Source organism: Lissotriton helveticus, chromosome 1_1, assembly GCF_964261635.1.
Source record: "Lissotriton helveticus chromosome 1_1, aLisHel1.1, whole genome shotgun sequence".
Taxonomy (NCBI): Eukaryota; Metazoa; Chordata; class Amphibia; order Caudata; family Salamandridae; genus Lissotriton; species Lissotriton helveticus.
The window spans coordinates 1,413,075,582-1,413,089,690 of record NC_136057.1 but is presented as its reverse complement, the minus strand read 5'-3'; the positions used below and the strand labels follow the sequence as shown (position 1 = coordinate 1,413,089,690).

At 48.1% G+C, this 14,109-nt stretch overlaps 1 protein-coding gene across 5 annotated transcripts in view; it reads left to right on the top strand.

Moving 5' to 3' along the window:
* Window positions 1-14,109, top strand: part of SMARCA4 (SWI/SNF related BAF chromatin remodeling complex subunit ATPase 4) — a 778,095-nt gene that overhangs the window by 388,270 nt on the left and 375,716 nt on the right. For all 5 annotated transcript variants that reach the window (XM_078684950.1, XM_078684957.1, XM_078684972.1 and 2 more), the window contains exon 27: window positions 7,386-7,463. In XM_078684950.1, coding sequence (XP_078541076.1) covers window positions 7,386-7,463 — 78 coding nt within the window. The remainder of the gene's footprint in view (window positions 1-7,385; window positions 7,464-14,109) is intronic.

The following is a 14,109-nucleotide window of genomic DNA, read 5'->3' as shown; positions in this document are numbered from 1 at the left end:
CACCTCCATGCTTGGAGATTGAGCGGCGACAGTTGAGGCCATTTGACTTGCCTCCTGAAGTCTGTAACGTCATTCTGGCAGCCAGGCGTCCCTCCACAAAGTCGGTATACGCCTGCTGGTGGAACAGATTTGTGGCATGGTGCACAGCAAAGGCTGTGGATCCTCTTGCTGCCCCTCTTTCTGAGGTTCTTCTCTTCCTTCTTTCTCTTGCCCAGCAGGGCTCTGCTCTGGGCACTATCAAGGGCTACCTTTCTGCCCTTTCAGCCTTTCTAAGGCTGCCTGATCAACCTTCTTTGTTCAAGTCCCCTATTGTAAATAGATTTCTAAAGGGCATCACACACACATTCCCTCCTGTTCCGTTTGTGATGCCTCAGTGAGACTTGAACCTGGTTCTTACGTTTCTGATGTGCGCTCCCTTTGAGCCACTTCACAACTGTTCTCTCCGCCTTCTTACTTTGAAGACTGCTTTCCTGGTTGCCATCACCTCTGCCAGGAGAGTGAGTGAGCTCCAGGCCCTTTCTTGTACTCCACCTTTCCTTTCTGTCCATCCGGACAAAGTGGTGTTGCGTACTAAGCCATCTTTCCTGCCCAAGGGGTTCACGGCCTTCCACATCGGGCAGTCTATCACCTTGCCAACCTTCTTTCCGCCCCGCATCCCACTAAAGAGGAAGAGCGGCTCCACCGTCTGGACCTAAAACGTGCGCTCTCATTCTACTTGGATCGCACACGCCAGTTCCGGGTGGATGACCAACTCTTTGTTGGTTACGTGGGCGCTAAGAAGGGGAAAGCGGTGCACAAGAGGACCATCTCCCGGTGGATCATCTTGTGTATCCAGGCATGGTACTCCTTGGCTAAAACGGAGCCCCCTGTTGGATTGCGGGCTCATTCCACCCGAGCCACGGCAACTACAACTGCCCTGGGCCGGGGTGTCCCCTTACAAGACATCTGTCAGGCAGCTACGTGGGCATCGCTGCACACGTTTGCAAGACACTACTGCCTGGACAGCCAAGTCCTGAGGGATGGCTTCTTTGGCCGTTCCGTCCTCCAGGACTCTCTGGTGTGATTATTGGTTCGCAGACCCACCACCGAGGTTGGTATTGCTGGGGTATCTATTCTAAGGTAAGGAATCTAATACTAACGTGTCTCTTTCAGATGCACAAGTTACTACTTGTGTAACAATATATCTGTAAGAGACATTAGTTAGTATTAGATTCCTTACCGACCCACCCATCCTCCCCGTTCTGCGAACTGATATCTAGGGTTAGGGTTACCCCCCTTCAGGGCCCTAGTTTCAATGGCACCAGTGTTGGTTTTTAACATGGCTCTGCGTTTCTGGCGCGGAAAAGCTGTGTCTAAGAACTGACGTCAGCACGCGGAGGCGGCGTCTAAGTACTCCGACGACGTCATCACGGCGCCCACGACGGACGCGGAGCCGCAGACGACGCCTACTGACGCGCAAGGGTACTGCTACGCAAAAATTTCCGGATCCAGTCTGACACCTGGGGATATTCTAAGGTAAGGAATCTAATACTAACTAATGTCTCTTACAGATATATCGTTACACAAGTAGTAACTTGTGCGTCAGGCAGACATCTGTCAAACGTGGCACGCAAATTAGTTTGATCGAATACGTTTTTGAATTTAATATATCCTAAAGGAGTGCACACTCTACCACCATTTCTTATTAGCACCCACGAAGTGGACACAGGTGAGAGTCTACCTGTCAAGAATAAAATCTACAGGCAGCCTGACCATGTCAGAGATTGCATCAGGACAGAGGTCCAAAAGATGCTGGAATTGGAAGTAATTGAACCCTCAGATGGCCATTGGGCTAGCTCAGTAGTCCTGGTACCTAAACCTCACATCCAGGGTGGTAATGGAGAGATAAGGTTATGTGTGGACTTCGGGGACTCAATGCAATCACTAGGACTGATGCTCACTCAATTCATAGGGCAGATGAACTTATTGATACTTTGGCCTCAGCCAAGTATATAAGTACATTTGACCTAACTGCTGGCCATTGACAAATCAGACTAGTTGAGGATGTCAAATCCAAAACAGCATTTTCAACCCCTAGTGGGCATCATCAATTTATTGTGATGCCATTTGGTTTGAAGAATGCACCTCTCACATTCCAAAGGCTGGTGAATACATTCCTTACATTCCTGGAAGCCTATAGTGCAGCATATCCTGATGATATAGCTGTCTTTAGCTCCAGCTGGGAAGATCACCTGAAGAATGTTTTGGAGACGCTGCAGAAAGCAGGCCTCACTATCAAGGATACTAAGTACCAGATAGGGCAGAGCAAGGTCATGTACCATGGCCACCTTGTGGGTGGAGGCCAGGTTCAACCATTACAGAGCAAAATCCAGACCATAATGGACTGGGTTGCTCCAACTACCCAGACTCAGGTCAGAGCTTTCTTGGGCCTTACTGGGTATTACAGGAGATTTGTTAAAGGATATGGGTCTGTAGTGACTCCCTTAAATGATCTCTGTAAGGAAGTGTGTTTCTGTTGCAGTAACCCCCCCCCCCCCACACACACTTTTTGCCTGATAACTGATGCACTTTTCCTTGGTGTGCCCTGGGTCCCTGCCAATCGGGTACACAGGGCCTGTGTTCCTTCCCTAAAAACTGTACTAAAGCCTAAACCCAATCGGCGTCTCTGGCAACATGTCAGGCCCCTGGTAAATGCCATTGTGACCAGAGAAGACCCCTAAGGGCTGCAGCATTTATTGTGCCACCCTTAGGGGCCCTATACCCTGACACCCACACACTGCCTTTGCAGGCTGAGTGTCCTGGTGGAGAACGAAACAAAGAGTTGATATGGCACACATCTGTGTGTGCCATGCCCACAAATACACTGCCCTGGCATACATCAGTCACCCCTCTAGCTGGGTGCACTATGCCAGTGGTGTGGACACAGGTGCATGTGCCCCTACAGTACGCAGGGCCATTCCTGGGCACTGTAAGTTCAGTGATGCCATTAAGAGTATATGGTGCTGGGAGGTTGTCATTACGAACTCCACAGCACCAGGATGACTACTCTGAAGACAGAAGTTTGATATCAAACTTCTCATCACATTAAACCCACATTGATGCCAGTGTGGGATTTAATGGCAAATGCATTACAGAGGGCATCTTCGACTTGTCCCCTGAACCTAAACTACAATCCACGTCTTGTCTGAGAGGCTGCCTAGGCTGCCACACAGCAGACATGTTGCTGGACCCCTGGGTAGAGAGCCATCTGCTCTCCTGGGCCTGCAACAATGCACGTCCTGGACGAGGTGCTAGGTCTCCTCCCCCAGGTTGGGCAGGAGAAGCTTCAAAGGCATGCCGCCTTTTGTGAGCTTCTCCAGGCCTCTTGCTGTACTCAGCAACTGGCCCCCACCAGTTCTGACCCCCACTCTGGCGGGATGACTGGCTGGAAACCCGAAGGAAGGAAAGGGGTGTGCCAGCCTCTGCCAACCCCACCCATCCGGTGGGGGAGCCGAGGTGAAGCACATCTCTGGGCTCTCGCCATCTTGAGGATGGGGAGCCCTGCCCAATCAGAGATAGGCTCCTGCTCCCCTCCCAGAGGAGAGGAGCAGGATAGGGGTGTATTCACCCCAGGACAGGGACCCATTGGTCCCTGGCCTTGCCCTACCTATAACACCCCTAAATTTAGTATTTAGGGGCACCCTGAACCTTCCTTATTGAGATCCCGATTTGAAGCAAGCAAGAAGATCAAGAAACCCGAAGACCTGCCGTGCAACTGCTAACAAGAGGACAACAACTGACTTGGCCCCAGCCCTACAGGCCGTTGATCCTTGAACCTGCTCCGGTGAAACTCTGGCGCCTTCCGTGGTCAGCAACCTCAAAAACCCCAGAGGACCTGACTGCCTTGAGACTCTACCAAGACTGGGTCTCCCATGAGCAGTGGTTCTGCTCAAAAAGCAAAAACACCTGGTGCCAGCCAGGAACCTCGAATCCAGCACACTCTGCACTCGATGAGCCCGGCTCGTGCCTGAGTGGACATAGACCCTGAGGATTTTCCCGATGTCAAAAGACACCCCGGCGCCCCACGGCCCCCTGTGCCCAATTCCAGGGTGCCTACCTATCAATCAAGATCCCAACTTACCCCTCGAAGTGTTGGTCGCTCCTGAAGAATCTCCGTCCCCGACCCTGCAGCCTTTGTTCATCTTCCAAGTTCTCCATTGAATAACATTGTGTGCCCAACAGCTCAAAGGCACCCCGCACCCAGCCGCCCGAGTGGCCCTGGCAGTGTAACCTTTGTTCTCACCTACTTCCCCATTTGCCCTGAGCAAGTGACCAGGAGCTCAGCTCCCACAGCTGGGTAGCCTGCTCTCCAGCAGCCACCTACCGATAGGATAACATTGGGCCTAACTACCTCTGCACCCGGCTGCCCATGTGCCGCTGAGGATGTATCAACTGTACCTACCTGACTCTGGGAGACCCCTGAGTCTATGCCCAGAACCGTAACTCTGCCAGTCGAGAACTTATCCAAAAGCCGATAACACTCTTTTCTTCCATAGGGTAACACTGACTGGTTATCACTCAGAATTTCTTCTAAGTGTGGAGTTTTGAAACTTTAAAATATTAATCTAAAATCAACCAAACAACGAATTCCGAATTACTCACCTGTTATCAGGAGAGAACCCAGTGCTGCACCTTTTTGCCCAGCACTGAACCTGAAACATAATTTTAACCGTACTTACTAGTAACTTGAATTTCCTTCCAAAGGAATCCATTGTCTGGTTTTCACCAGAAAAGTTTCGAAGTGTTAATTTTCAAAAACTACAAATGTTCCTTAGAAATCGCCTGTATGACTTGAACGCATTCTTTCAATTGTTTACAGGAGGTACACCAGTGCTGGATTCAGGATCCAACACTGAGTAAGAAAAAGTAACAATAGCAGTACTTACCTTCTAAGTGAATGTCCTCCCATAGGATAACATTGGTGATTCTATGTGAAAAAGTTTCTAAGTGTCAACTTTTAAAATACAGTTATATTCCTTAAAAATTACAACTGTAACCAAAACGCTTTTACTCAACTGTTTACAGGACATGTCCCAGGACTGAATCTAGGATCCAGTTCTGTGGTTAGAAAAGTAATCTATAAAGTAACTAATGCATCTGAGTTGGGGATAGGGGCTGTGCTGTCACACCTTAATGCAGAGGGTCAGGATCATCCAGTAGCTTTTATCAGCAGAAGGTTGACCCCCAGAGAGAAACGTTAGTCAGCTATTGAGAGGGAAGCCTTTGCTATGGTCTGGGCCCTGAAGAAGGAGAGGCCATATTTGTTTGGCACTCACTTAATTGTTCAGACAGACCATAAGCCCCTCCTATGGTTAAACCAGATGAAGGTGAAAACCCCAAGCTTTTGAGGTGATCCATTTCTGTGGCTGCAGAGTCAAGAGCCCCATCAATGCACCTGAAGCACCCGACATCGGTGGAATTTGTCTACCGAGCCCCTGATCATTCCGGAGTGAACCAGACTGTGTCCCCTCTGCTTTCAGGTACTCTTCAACAAGAATCCACCTTTGGATTCCGACGTCACTTTCTGCTTCCCAGCAGTGACTCTTCTTTGAAGTCCTCCATAGAGATCAACTGTGGTTTCCGACACCATTTAAGACCTATGCACCCCTCTTCCCTGGGATAGGTAACTGGTACTACGGTATCTACGGGTTGGGTGGATCTTCAACCTCCTAAGTTCCATTGGGTTTGTTCGAAGTCCATTTAGAAGGGTCCTTATAGTTTAAAGCTGCAACCGCGACTCTCCCATAGAATTGTACGGCATGCAGTTGTGTTCCCACACTGCACCCCTCCTCTGTGGGGGCCCTACTTACTCACCTAGTGTGGTTCCTTGGGGTCCCAGCGATTCTACATCCTCTAGACACTGTCTTGACTCGAGTCGTGGTTCTTATACCACTATTTTAGTATAGTCTCCCCCGGAGCTCACTGTATTAGTGCTACTTATGATTGTTTCTGTGCTACAGTATTGTGTGCTTTGTGAGTATCTTCACGCAGAAGATACTATGTCGTTCTTAAAGAGTATTATATCAATAAATACCTATTTTTATAACTGTGTGGTTTTCCTTTCATTTAGCCAATACTATAAGGTTGCATTCTGGTAAAACAAGCTGGTGAACATTCCTTTAAGATTAAGTCTGAAGGCTGCTTTCCACAGCTACCACTTGGATAGCTTTCTAAGGTTATCTTTGACCTCTTAAATCACCATAAGGGTTGTTTCGACTGGTAAAGGGTGCCCACTTTAATTAGTGGACAGCATATACCAGGCCAACTTCTCACACATGGGTGGGGGGCTGTGACAGGGATTACAAACTCAAGCTGTGCAGCCTAAAGCAAATAAAGCTAACTAATTAAAAGCCAGAAAAACAAACCAAAAAGCCAATGGCAAGCTACCAGTGGAATGCATTTCCAGGTCAACTTTCTGCATGCCCCCAAGATGTCATTCGCATACCAGACCGCTGCGCTGTCTGGTAGGCAGCAACCTAAAAAGGAAGATATCGGTTTTGCCAAGGGTTGAAATGAGAAAGTTGAGTTAGCAGTTTAGCAACTTAGCAATGGCAGACAGGGAGTTGTTTTACATGCTCACACTCGCGATGGCACAATCAGTGCTTCAGTTCACAAGGGACTCTTCACCCTAAGGCCCTGGGACCATATACCAGGGAATTGTAAGTAAATTAACGTATGCCAGTCAGAGTACTGGCACTGGGACCTGGTTGGCAGGACCCAATGCACTTTGAAGGACCCAATGCACTTTGAATAAAAAAACAGCAGCATCAGCCCATATGTTTGGAAGGGATCGTGCAAAAAGAGGCCTTTCCTTACACTCATCGTTGTATCTCCTGCTCATTTGCAGAGCTGCTGTATAAGGGAGAGATGGGAAAATTACTTTATCACAAGATTTGACTTGTAAAATGTTGCATGCTTTTGGTGAAAGTGTCGTATTGGCTTCAGAACATCTGAGAAATATAGTGAGTGGCAGCAGCATGTTCAAGTGTATTCCAAAATATATTTTTAGTATAATAATTGTTTTCCCTCCAGTTCAAAAGCTGTGGCTTTCGAGATTGGTGTTATTTTGCCACACTGACTTCCTTGCTTTCATCATGTATTGGGTAATCATATTTGATCCGTCAATGATCAGTCCAGAGTTTCTACTCTGTAGGTTGTAAAATGTGGTGCAATGTCTTTTTACATTGTAAAGAGAGCAACGTTTTGACATAACTATTGCTCCCTTTATACACATTCTGGACAGACGATCTCACTCTATTTTCCCTGCTGTTGACATGGCTCTGCAAATGCTGTTTACAGTCCTCTTGGTACCTCATTAGTGAAAAGAAGTGTTTCTCTATCCACAGGAGGAAGACGAGGTTCCGGATGACGAGACTGTGAACCAGATGATTGCCCGCAACGAGGAGGAATTCGACCTATTTATGGTGAGTGAGATTTATATAAAGCAGCAATAAACTAAGTCACATGAAGCCACCCCATAACTGACAAGTTGATACAGTGAAGCCCACTCTAAGCTGCTAACAGATCGTTACAGGTTAATAGATTTTTAAGTGGTAGAAGTTAGATGTATGTTCCTTGAACAGAGTGTCTTATTTTATTTCTGTAATATTTATGTACTTTTCTGTGGATGCATTTGTGAGTGAGGCAGAGAGAGTTCACAATACCTCTGGCATTCCATGGGGTCACCAGTGAAGTGCCTAAAGGTAGCATTGATCTGCTCCCTGGGTTTCTGCCCAGATACCATGGTGAGAGCGTTTTTTCAGATCTTGCAGGCAAAAATTTTGTTTTTAGTCTCTAAGATAAATGGATTCATTTATGTCAAATGATAGTTACCTATTGTAGAAAGCTGGCTCGTTCTACAGACCCCATCAGCTGGCTCTTTATTTAGTGGACCAAATTGAGGTACATTGTGTAAATAATCCAGGCAAAACGCAGTTGGTTTACAGATGCACAAATGATAACCCAAATGCTCTCTTGTTGTAGTGTGGGTGCGCAATTAGGCTAACCAGAGGGTAGTTCTAAGCATTTATTGCACACACCAAGTAAGTAAGTTAGACACACACTCAATAAAGAAATTAGACACCAATTTATAAAAAAAAAACACAAATTTTTATATGAATTTAGATACCAAGATCGGGATTCGGTAAATGATTTTCGAGATATGAATTCTTACAGGTTTCAAATTTCGCACTTTGTGCAATTTGTGGAGCGGTAATGTTATCCAATGAGGGAAAAATATTTACTGCCTTTGGGCACTTGTCAGTGACGTACGGGGCGCTTCTCCTGGACTTAAGGTGAGTATGGGGCAATGACCAAGGCAGTACCAACAGGTCACCTTGGGCGGCACTGGGCGTCCGTGTGCAGAGGTGCTTTTCAGCGTCATGTGTCCCGTCAAAGTCTATGGGAATCGCTCCAGTCACAAAGAGGCTTCAAGCTGAGACAGAGGGACGGGGGTGGCTCAGTCCTTGAGAGGCTCGGGTACGTAGAGGCACCATTGGTCCACTTCTCGGGATGTGGGACTCTGCCTAAGTGGTGCTTTTAGGTGTTAGGCAATGCTGTGGGAGACACTTGCGGTTTGAGGGGACCCCCAGAAAGAGGCTGCAGGTGGCGACTGAGGGTCCAGTGTTGGCAAACCTAAACGTGGGTTCAGCTTTTAAAGATCTCAGTGCCCCTCTGGCACCGTCACCTCCCTTAGACTCGGGCTGTGGGACGTACTTTGTGGAGGCGGTTGGAATTCTCGCTCTGTCTTGGTTCTGCAGAAAAGGGGCAAACAGGACAACTGGGCCACTCTGAATGTGGGTCTCACTGTCCCTGAAGTCCCTCGACATACAGGTCGGGCTTTCTCAGTGTTAGTGTCCGGGCTGGGCACAACAAGCCTTGGTTGCTACAAGGCATCAGGTACCACAGATATTGGTACTGTGCAGCTCTGGTCGGTCCTGGTGTCCCATCACTTGGAGGGAGGACAGATCTGACATGTGGGGAGCACGGCACCTCTTCCTGTGTGGCAACAGTGTTGGTAGTCCCTGTAAGCGTTAGGGTGGTGAGCTGGACCTTGCTTCTTTTGTGCCTGCAACTGCAGGGGAGTGGCTCCTCTAATCCAAAGGAGTTCTCGTGCGATTTGTGAAGCACTGGCTGGTTCTTTGGAGTCTACACAGTGGCACGACGAGTCGGTTTCTCCACGATTGTTGGGGTTGCTGGCAGGGGTGGCGGCAAATCAGTCATTGCTCTTCTGTTCTCGTGTCAGCACTCGTCTCTCTCCACTTCTTCTTTGTGTCCGTCGAATCTAAGTTCCTGGTATCAGGGGTTCCCCATAATTCTCATTTTAGTGGTGTTAAGGGGAGTGTATGGTAGTAGCTAATGGGCTAGTTACTCCTGGAGTCACCTCACCCCCTACATGACCACTTCCTTTGGGGAGCGGCCATCACCTGTCCCAAAGTTCCTAATTCCACCACACACAAGATGCTGGAACTCCTATCTTCGTGTTCACTTCAGGCCGCCCGCCCTAGAAATGTATCCAGCCTGGCTGTGTAACAACCCCATTTTCTCACAGGCATATCTGCTCATGCAGGTATGCCCCCACCTGTGATATAGTGCACCCTGCCTTAGGACTGGTAAGGCCTGCTAGAGAGGTGCCTTATCTATATCTTAGACAGTGCTAGTTGGCAGGGTGAGTGAGCAATGTATTTTTTAAGGAAAGAACACTGGTAATGGGTACCTGGACAGCAGGGACCCAGGAGTCTACAGTCCAAGTTGCCTCCAAAGCTAGGCAAAAAGTGGGGTGGCCAGGGGGGTACCACAATAGAACCCCATTTTCTCAGTATGTGTCTAACTTATTGGCTCTCTGTGTACAATAAATACGTAACTGCTTAACACTATCCTCTGATATGACGTAACTGCCCGCCAACACTTCCACAAAAGAGAGAATTTGGGAATATTATTATAGCCCCTGTAAACCAGTATGGGTCACCTAGATTCTCTGCACAGTGTACTTAATTTTGGTGCACTATATAGAGAGCCAGCTTCCTACAGTAATGACCCTAGCTTGAACTGGGTAGTTGAAGATATCTTGGGTATGACGGAGCATGCCTTTAAATATGGGGAGGTACTAAGAGGAGCTTTCTGAGTAGGAAAGGTTCTCAAAATGAAATCATCCTCTAATGGCTCAGTATGCAGATCTACTTTATGGAAGTTAGCAGCCTTACCAATGAGGTCGTGGTAGGAAGTAGTAGAATTATTGGGTTTGCAGGTTAAAGGTCAGGATCCGCATCCACTGCTTTGATCAATTATCATAGGTATCCCAAGGATCATCGTGCGATGGGAGGTCAAAAGTCAAGCCATGGCCCGGTCTCCCTATACCTGAATGAGGTGACCATTGAGGTGGAGATGGTCTAGGGTTTGCTGGAAAAGCAGCAAGTGAGGAAGAGTGTTGTGGGGCAGGTAGGTGTGGTGGAATAGTGAAATGCAACACCCCCCCCCCCTCCCCCCAACACCACACACATTTTGCCCTAGCTTTTGATGCAACTTTGACTGTAGAGGACTGGTTACCTGCATTCCGGGTTCCCAGTACCAGTGTTCTTTCCCTAAAAACATGCCCACAATTGGTACCCCCCCCCCCCGGTAAGTCCCTAGTAAGTGGCACCTAGGTCCTGGAGGCAGAAGAGGGCCCCCTGGACCCCTCCCTAGGACCATGCCATTGCCCCTGCAGCTTGCATGTGTTGGAAAGTGGGTTTCTGTTGCAGTAACACCCCCCCACACATACACACTTTTTGCCAGACTACTGATGCACATTTACTTGATGTGCTCTGGGTCCCTGCCAATCAGGTTCCAGGGCCTGTGATCTTTCCTCAAAACGAAATCCAATTGGCATCTCTGGCCACAGGTCAGCCCCTGGTAAATGGTACCGCAGGTACCCAGGGCACCGTGACCAGAGAAGGCCTCTAAGGGCTGCAGCACTCATTGTGCCAACCTTAGAGGTCCTGTACCACTACACTCACACACTGCCTTTGCAGGCTGCGTGTTTTGGTGCAGAACAAAGTGAGGAGTCGACATGGCACACTTCCCTGTGCCATGCCTACAACCCACTGCCCTAGCATATATCAGTCACCCCTCTAGTTGGGTGGACTATACCAGTGGTGAGGGTACAGGTGCATGCGCCCTGTACCCCTACAGTGTCTGAGTCCATTCTTAGACATTGTAAGTGCAGTGCTGCAATTAAGAGTATATGATGCTGGGAGTTTGTCATTACAAACTCCACAGCAGCATAATGGCTACACTAAAAACTGGGAAGTTTGGTGTCAAACTTCTCAGCACATTAAACCCACACTGATGCATGCCAGTGTGGGATTTAATGACAAATGCACCCAGAGGGCATCTCAGAGATGCCCCCTGAAAACTAACCTACCTCTAGTGTCCCGACTGAGTGGCTACTTAGGCTGCCATCAACAGACATGTTTCTGGATCCATGGGTCGAGAGCCGGCTGCTTTTCGGGGGCCTGAAACGCTGCACATCCTGGGACGAGGTGTCACGTCTCCTCCCCCTGGATGGGCAGGATTCACGAAGGGGAAGCTTCAAAGGCATGCCGCCTTTGTGAGCTTCCCCAGACCACTTGCTGCTTTCAGAAATTGGTCCCCAATGGTACTACCTCCCACTTTGGGCGGGAGAACCGGTGGGAAAAACAAGTGAGGGAGAGAGTTATGCCCACCTCTGCCAACTCCACCCCTCAGGTGAGGGAGGCGAGGTGAAGCGCAACTCAGAGTCCCCGCCATCTTGAGGATGGGGGGACCCAACCAACCAGGGACAGGCGCCTGCCCCCCCACCCACTGGAAGTGGCACAATAGGTGGTGTACCCACCCCAGGGAAGGGACCCATTGGGCCCTGCCCTCTACCTGTAACGCCCCTAAATCTAGTATTTTGGGGGCACCCTGAACCTTGCTTCCTCAGATCCAGAAACAACAACAAGAAGAAAATCGGCCAAACTGGAGACGGGGGCAGTTCGATCACCATATAATTTCGCAAGCCCTGAGGAAGTCGCGTGTACTCCTGTGCCTCATTGTGCTGTAGTACATGTAGAGCAAGTTTCCTACAGTATGCCCCTGTGAGGTGAAAAAACTAAGTCGACATTGCACACAGCCTGCATGCCATGCCAACTAGCACTGCCCAAGATATAGGTAAGTCATCTCTCTGGCAGGCCTTCCAGCCCTAAGGCAGGGTGCACTATATCACAGGTGTGGGCATATATGATTGAGTAGGTATGTTCCTACAGTATTAGGGCCTATTCCTTAATAATGTACGTGCCAGAGAAGCCACAGAGAGTACAAGGGCTGGGAACTTAACAACTCAAGTTCCACAGCACCATGATGGCTTCACTGAACCCCAAAATGTTTTGTACCATTGAGCTGCTTGTAATAAATCCACATGGATGCCAGTGTGAGATTTATTAAACCATGTACTCAGAGGGCTCCTCAGAGGTGCCCCCTGGAAACCTACCAACCCTGGTGTGGGCACTGACTGGCTTTAGGCAGCCTGCCACACAGATATTTTTCTGGACCCCCGGGTGGAGAATCTTTTTTTTTTTTAGATATATACCCATATGACACTCCCCAAAATCAGGATCTTCTCACGCAGAACCATGGAGAAATCATGCATCTGGACCAGAGGTCTCTAAAGCTTGCTATCTGGCTCCTGAGGTCCTAGAGTTTGTATACCTTATTCTCCCTCCTGAATGCATGGATATTCTGAAATATATGCTTAGGCCTACTACTCATGCCTGTTACGATGCTAAAAGGAAGAGATTTGTTCATTGTTGTTGCTCCAAACATATCAATCCCTTAGCAGACATTGTACTTCTACCTCTTCACTCCAACTTCTGGTTTAGCTTTCACATCCGCAAGACTGTGTGGTGAGTGAAGTGTGCATGCTCCTGGCTTTGGGCCGTTCAGAGAGCGCTGTATGCGGTTCTAGATGTTACTGTAAGAGGAATCAAAGGCTGACCGATATGACGCACGGCTCATGGTAAGCCACCTGACAATGAGGTTTTCTTATGCAATTTGGGGTAAAGTGCTGCATAGACTGCTGTTTCTTCAAAAACACACACCTTGATATATTTAAATAGAAGAGCCAGATACGTCTTTTGCTGCGGAGTAGTGCTTTGCTAGTCGAATGTGATAATTTGTTGCACGGTTTTAGTACCTAAGATGTTTAAATTTTTTGTTCTGATTTTGACAGGACATTGTCTGCTACCTCTTCACTCACAAACTTCTGGTTTAGCTTTCCCATCCATAAGACTGTGTGGTGAGTGAAGTGTGCGTGCTCCTCACTTTGGGCCGTTCAGAGTGCGCTTTATGCGGGTCTAGATGTTACCGTAAGATGAATCAAAGGCTGACAGATATGACTCACGGCTCATGGTAAGCCACCTGACAATGAGTTTCTCTTCTACAATTTGGGGTAAAGTGCTGCATTGACTGCTGTTTCTTCAAAAACGCACACCTCGATATATTTCAATAGAAGGGCCAGATACGTCTTTTGCTCGGCGTAGTGCTTTGCTAGTCGAATGTGATAATTTGTCGGCTGGATTTAGTACCTAAGTTGTTCAACTTTTTTGTTCTGATTTTGGGGACAGTGGAGGCTACGTGTTTTGAAACCGCAATACACATTGGTATTTAAAGTAATCTAAGAAAGCATTCTTCAGAGGGGATAAGGTACTGAAAGGGTGTGTGGCGCCCACTGCGAGATGTGAAATGTCGCGCCTTTCAATTGTCGCAATTGTACCCCAAGGTGTGGCCATTTGCTTATCTCGCACAATCTAAGGTGCTGATTACAAAAACGGTGAGGAGGATTGCATTCATGCGGACTCTGTCTCTAACCTTTTGATGTTGCTTTGTGAGGAGTTTGGGAACATTGCGGTGAAAGTTTAACATGTGTCTTTGCAGAACAGTCAACACCTCTAATTATGCTTGTTTTTACCATCCCCGGTTGGCGATGGTGTTGGAGCTGTTGTACATTATCAGAGAATAGTTTGCTGCTACTTTACTATGCTTGTGAAGGGCTAAGTAGTGTGTTGAGCGAGGGGA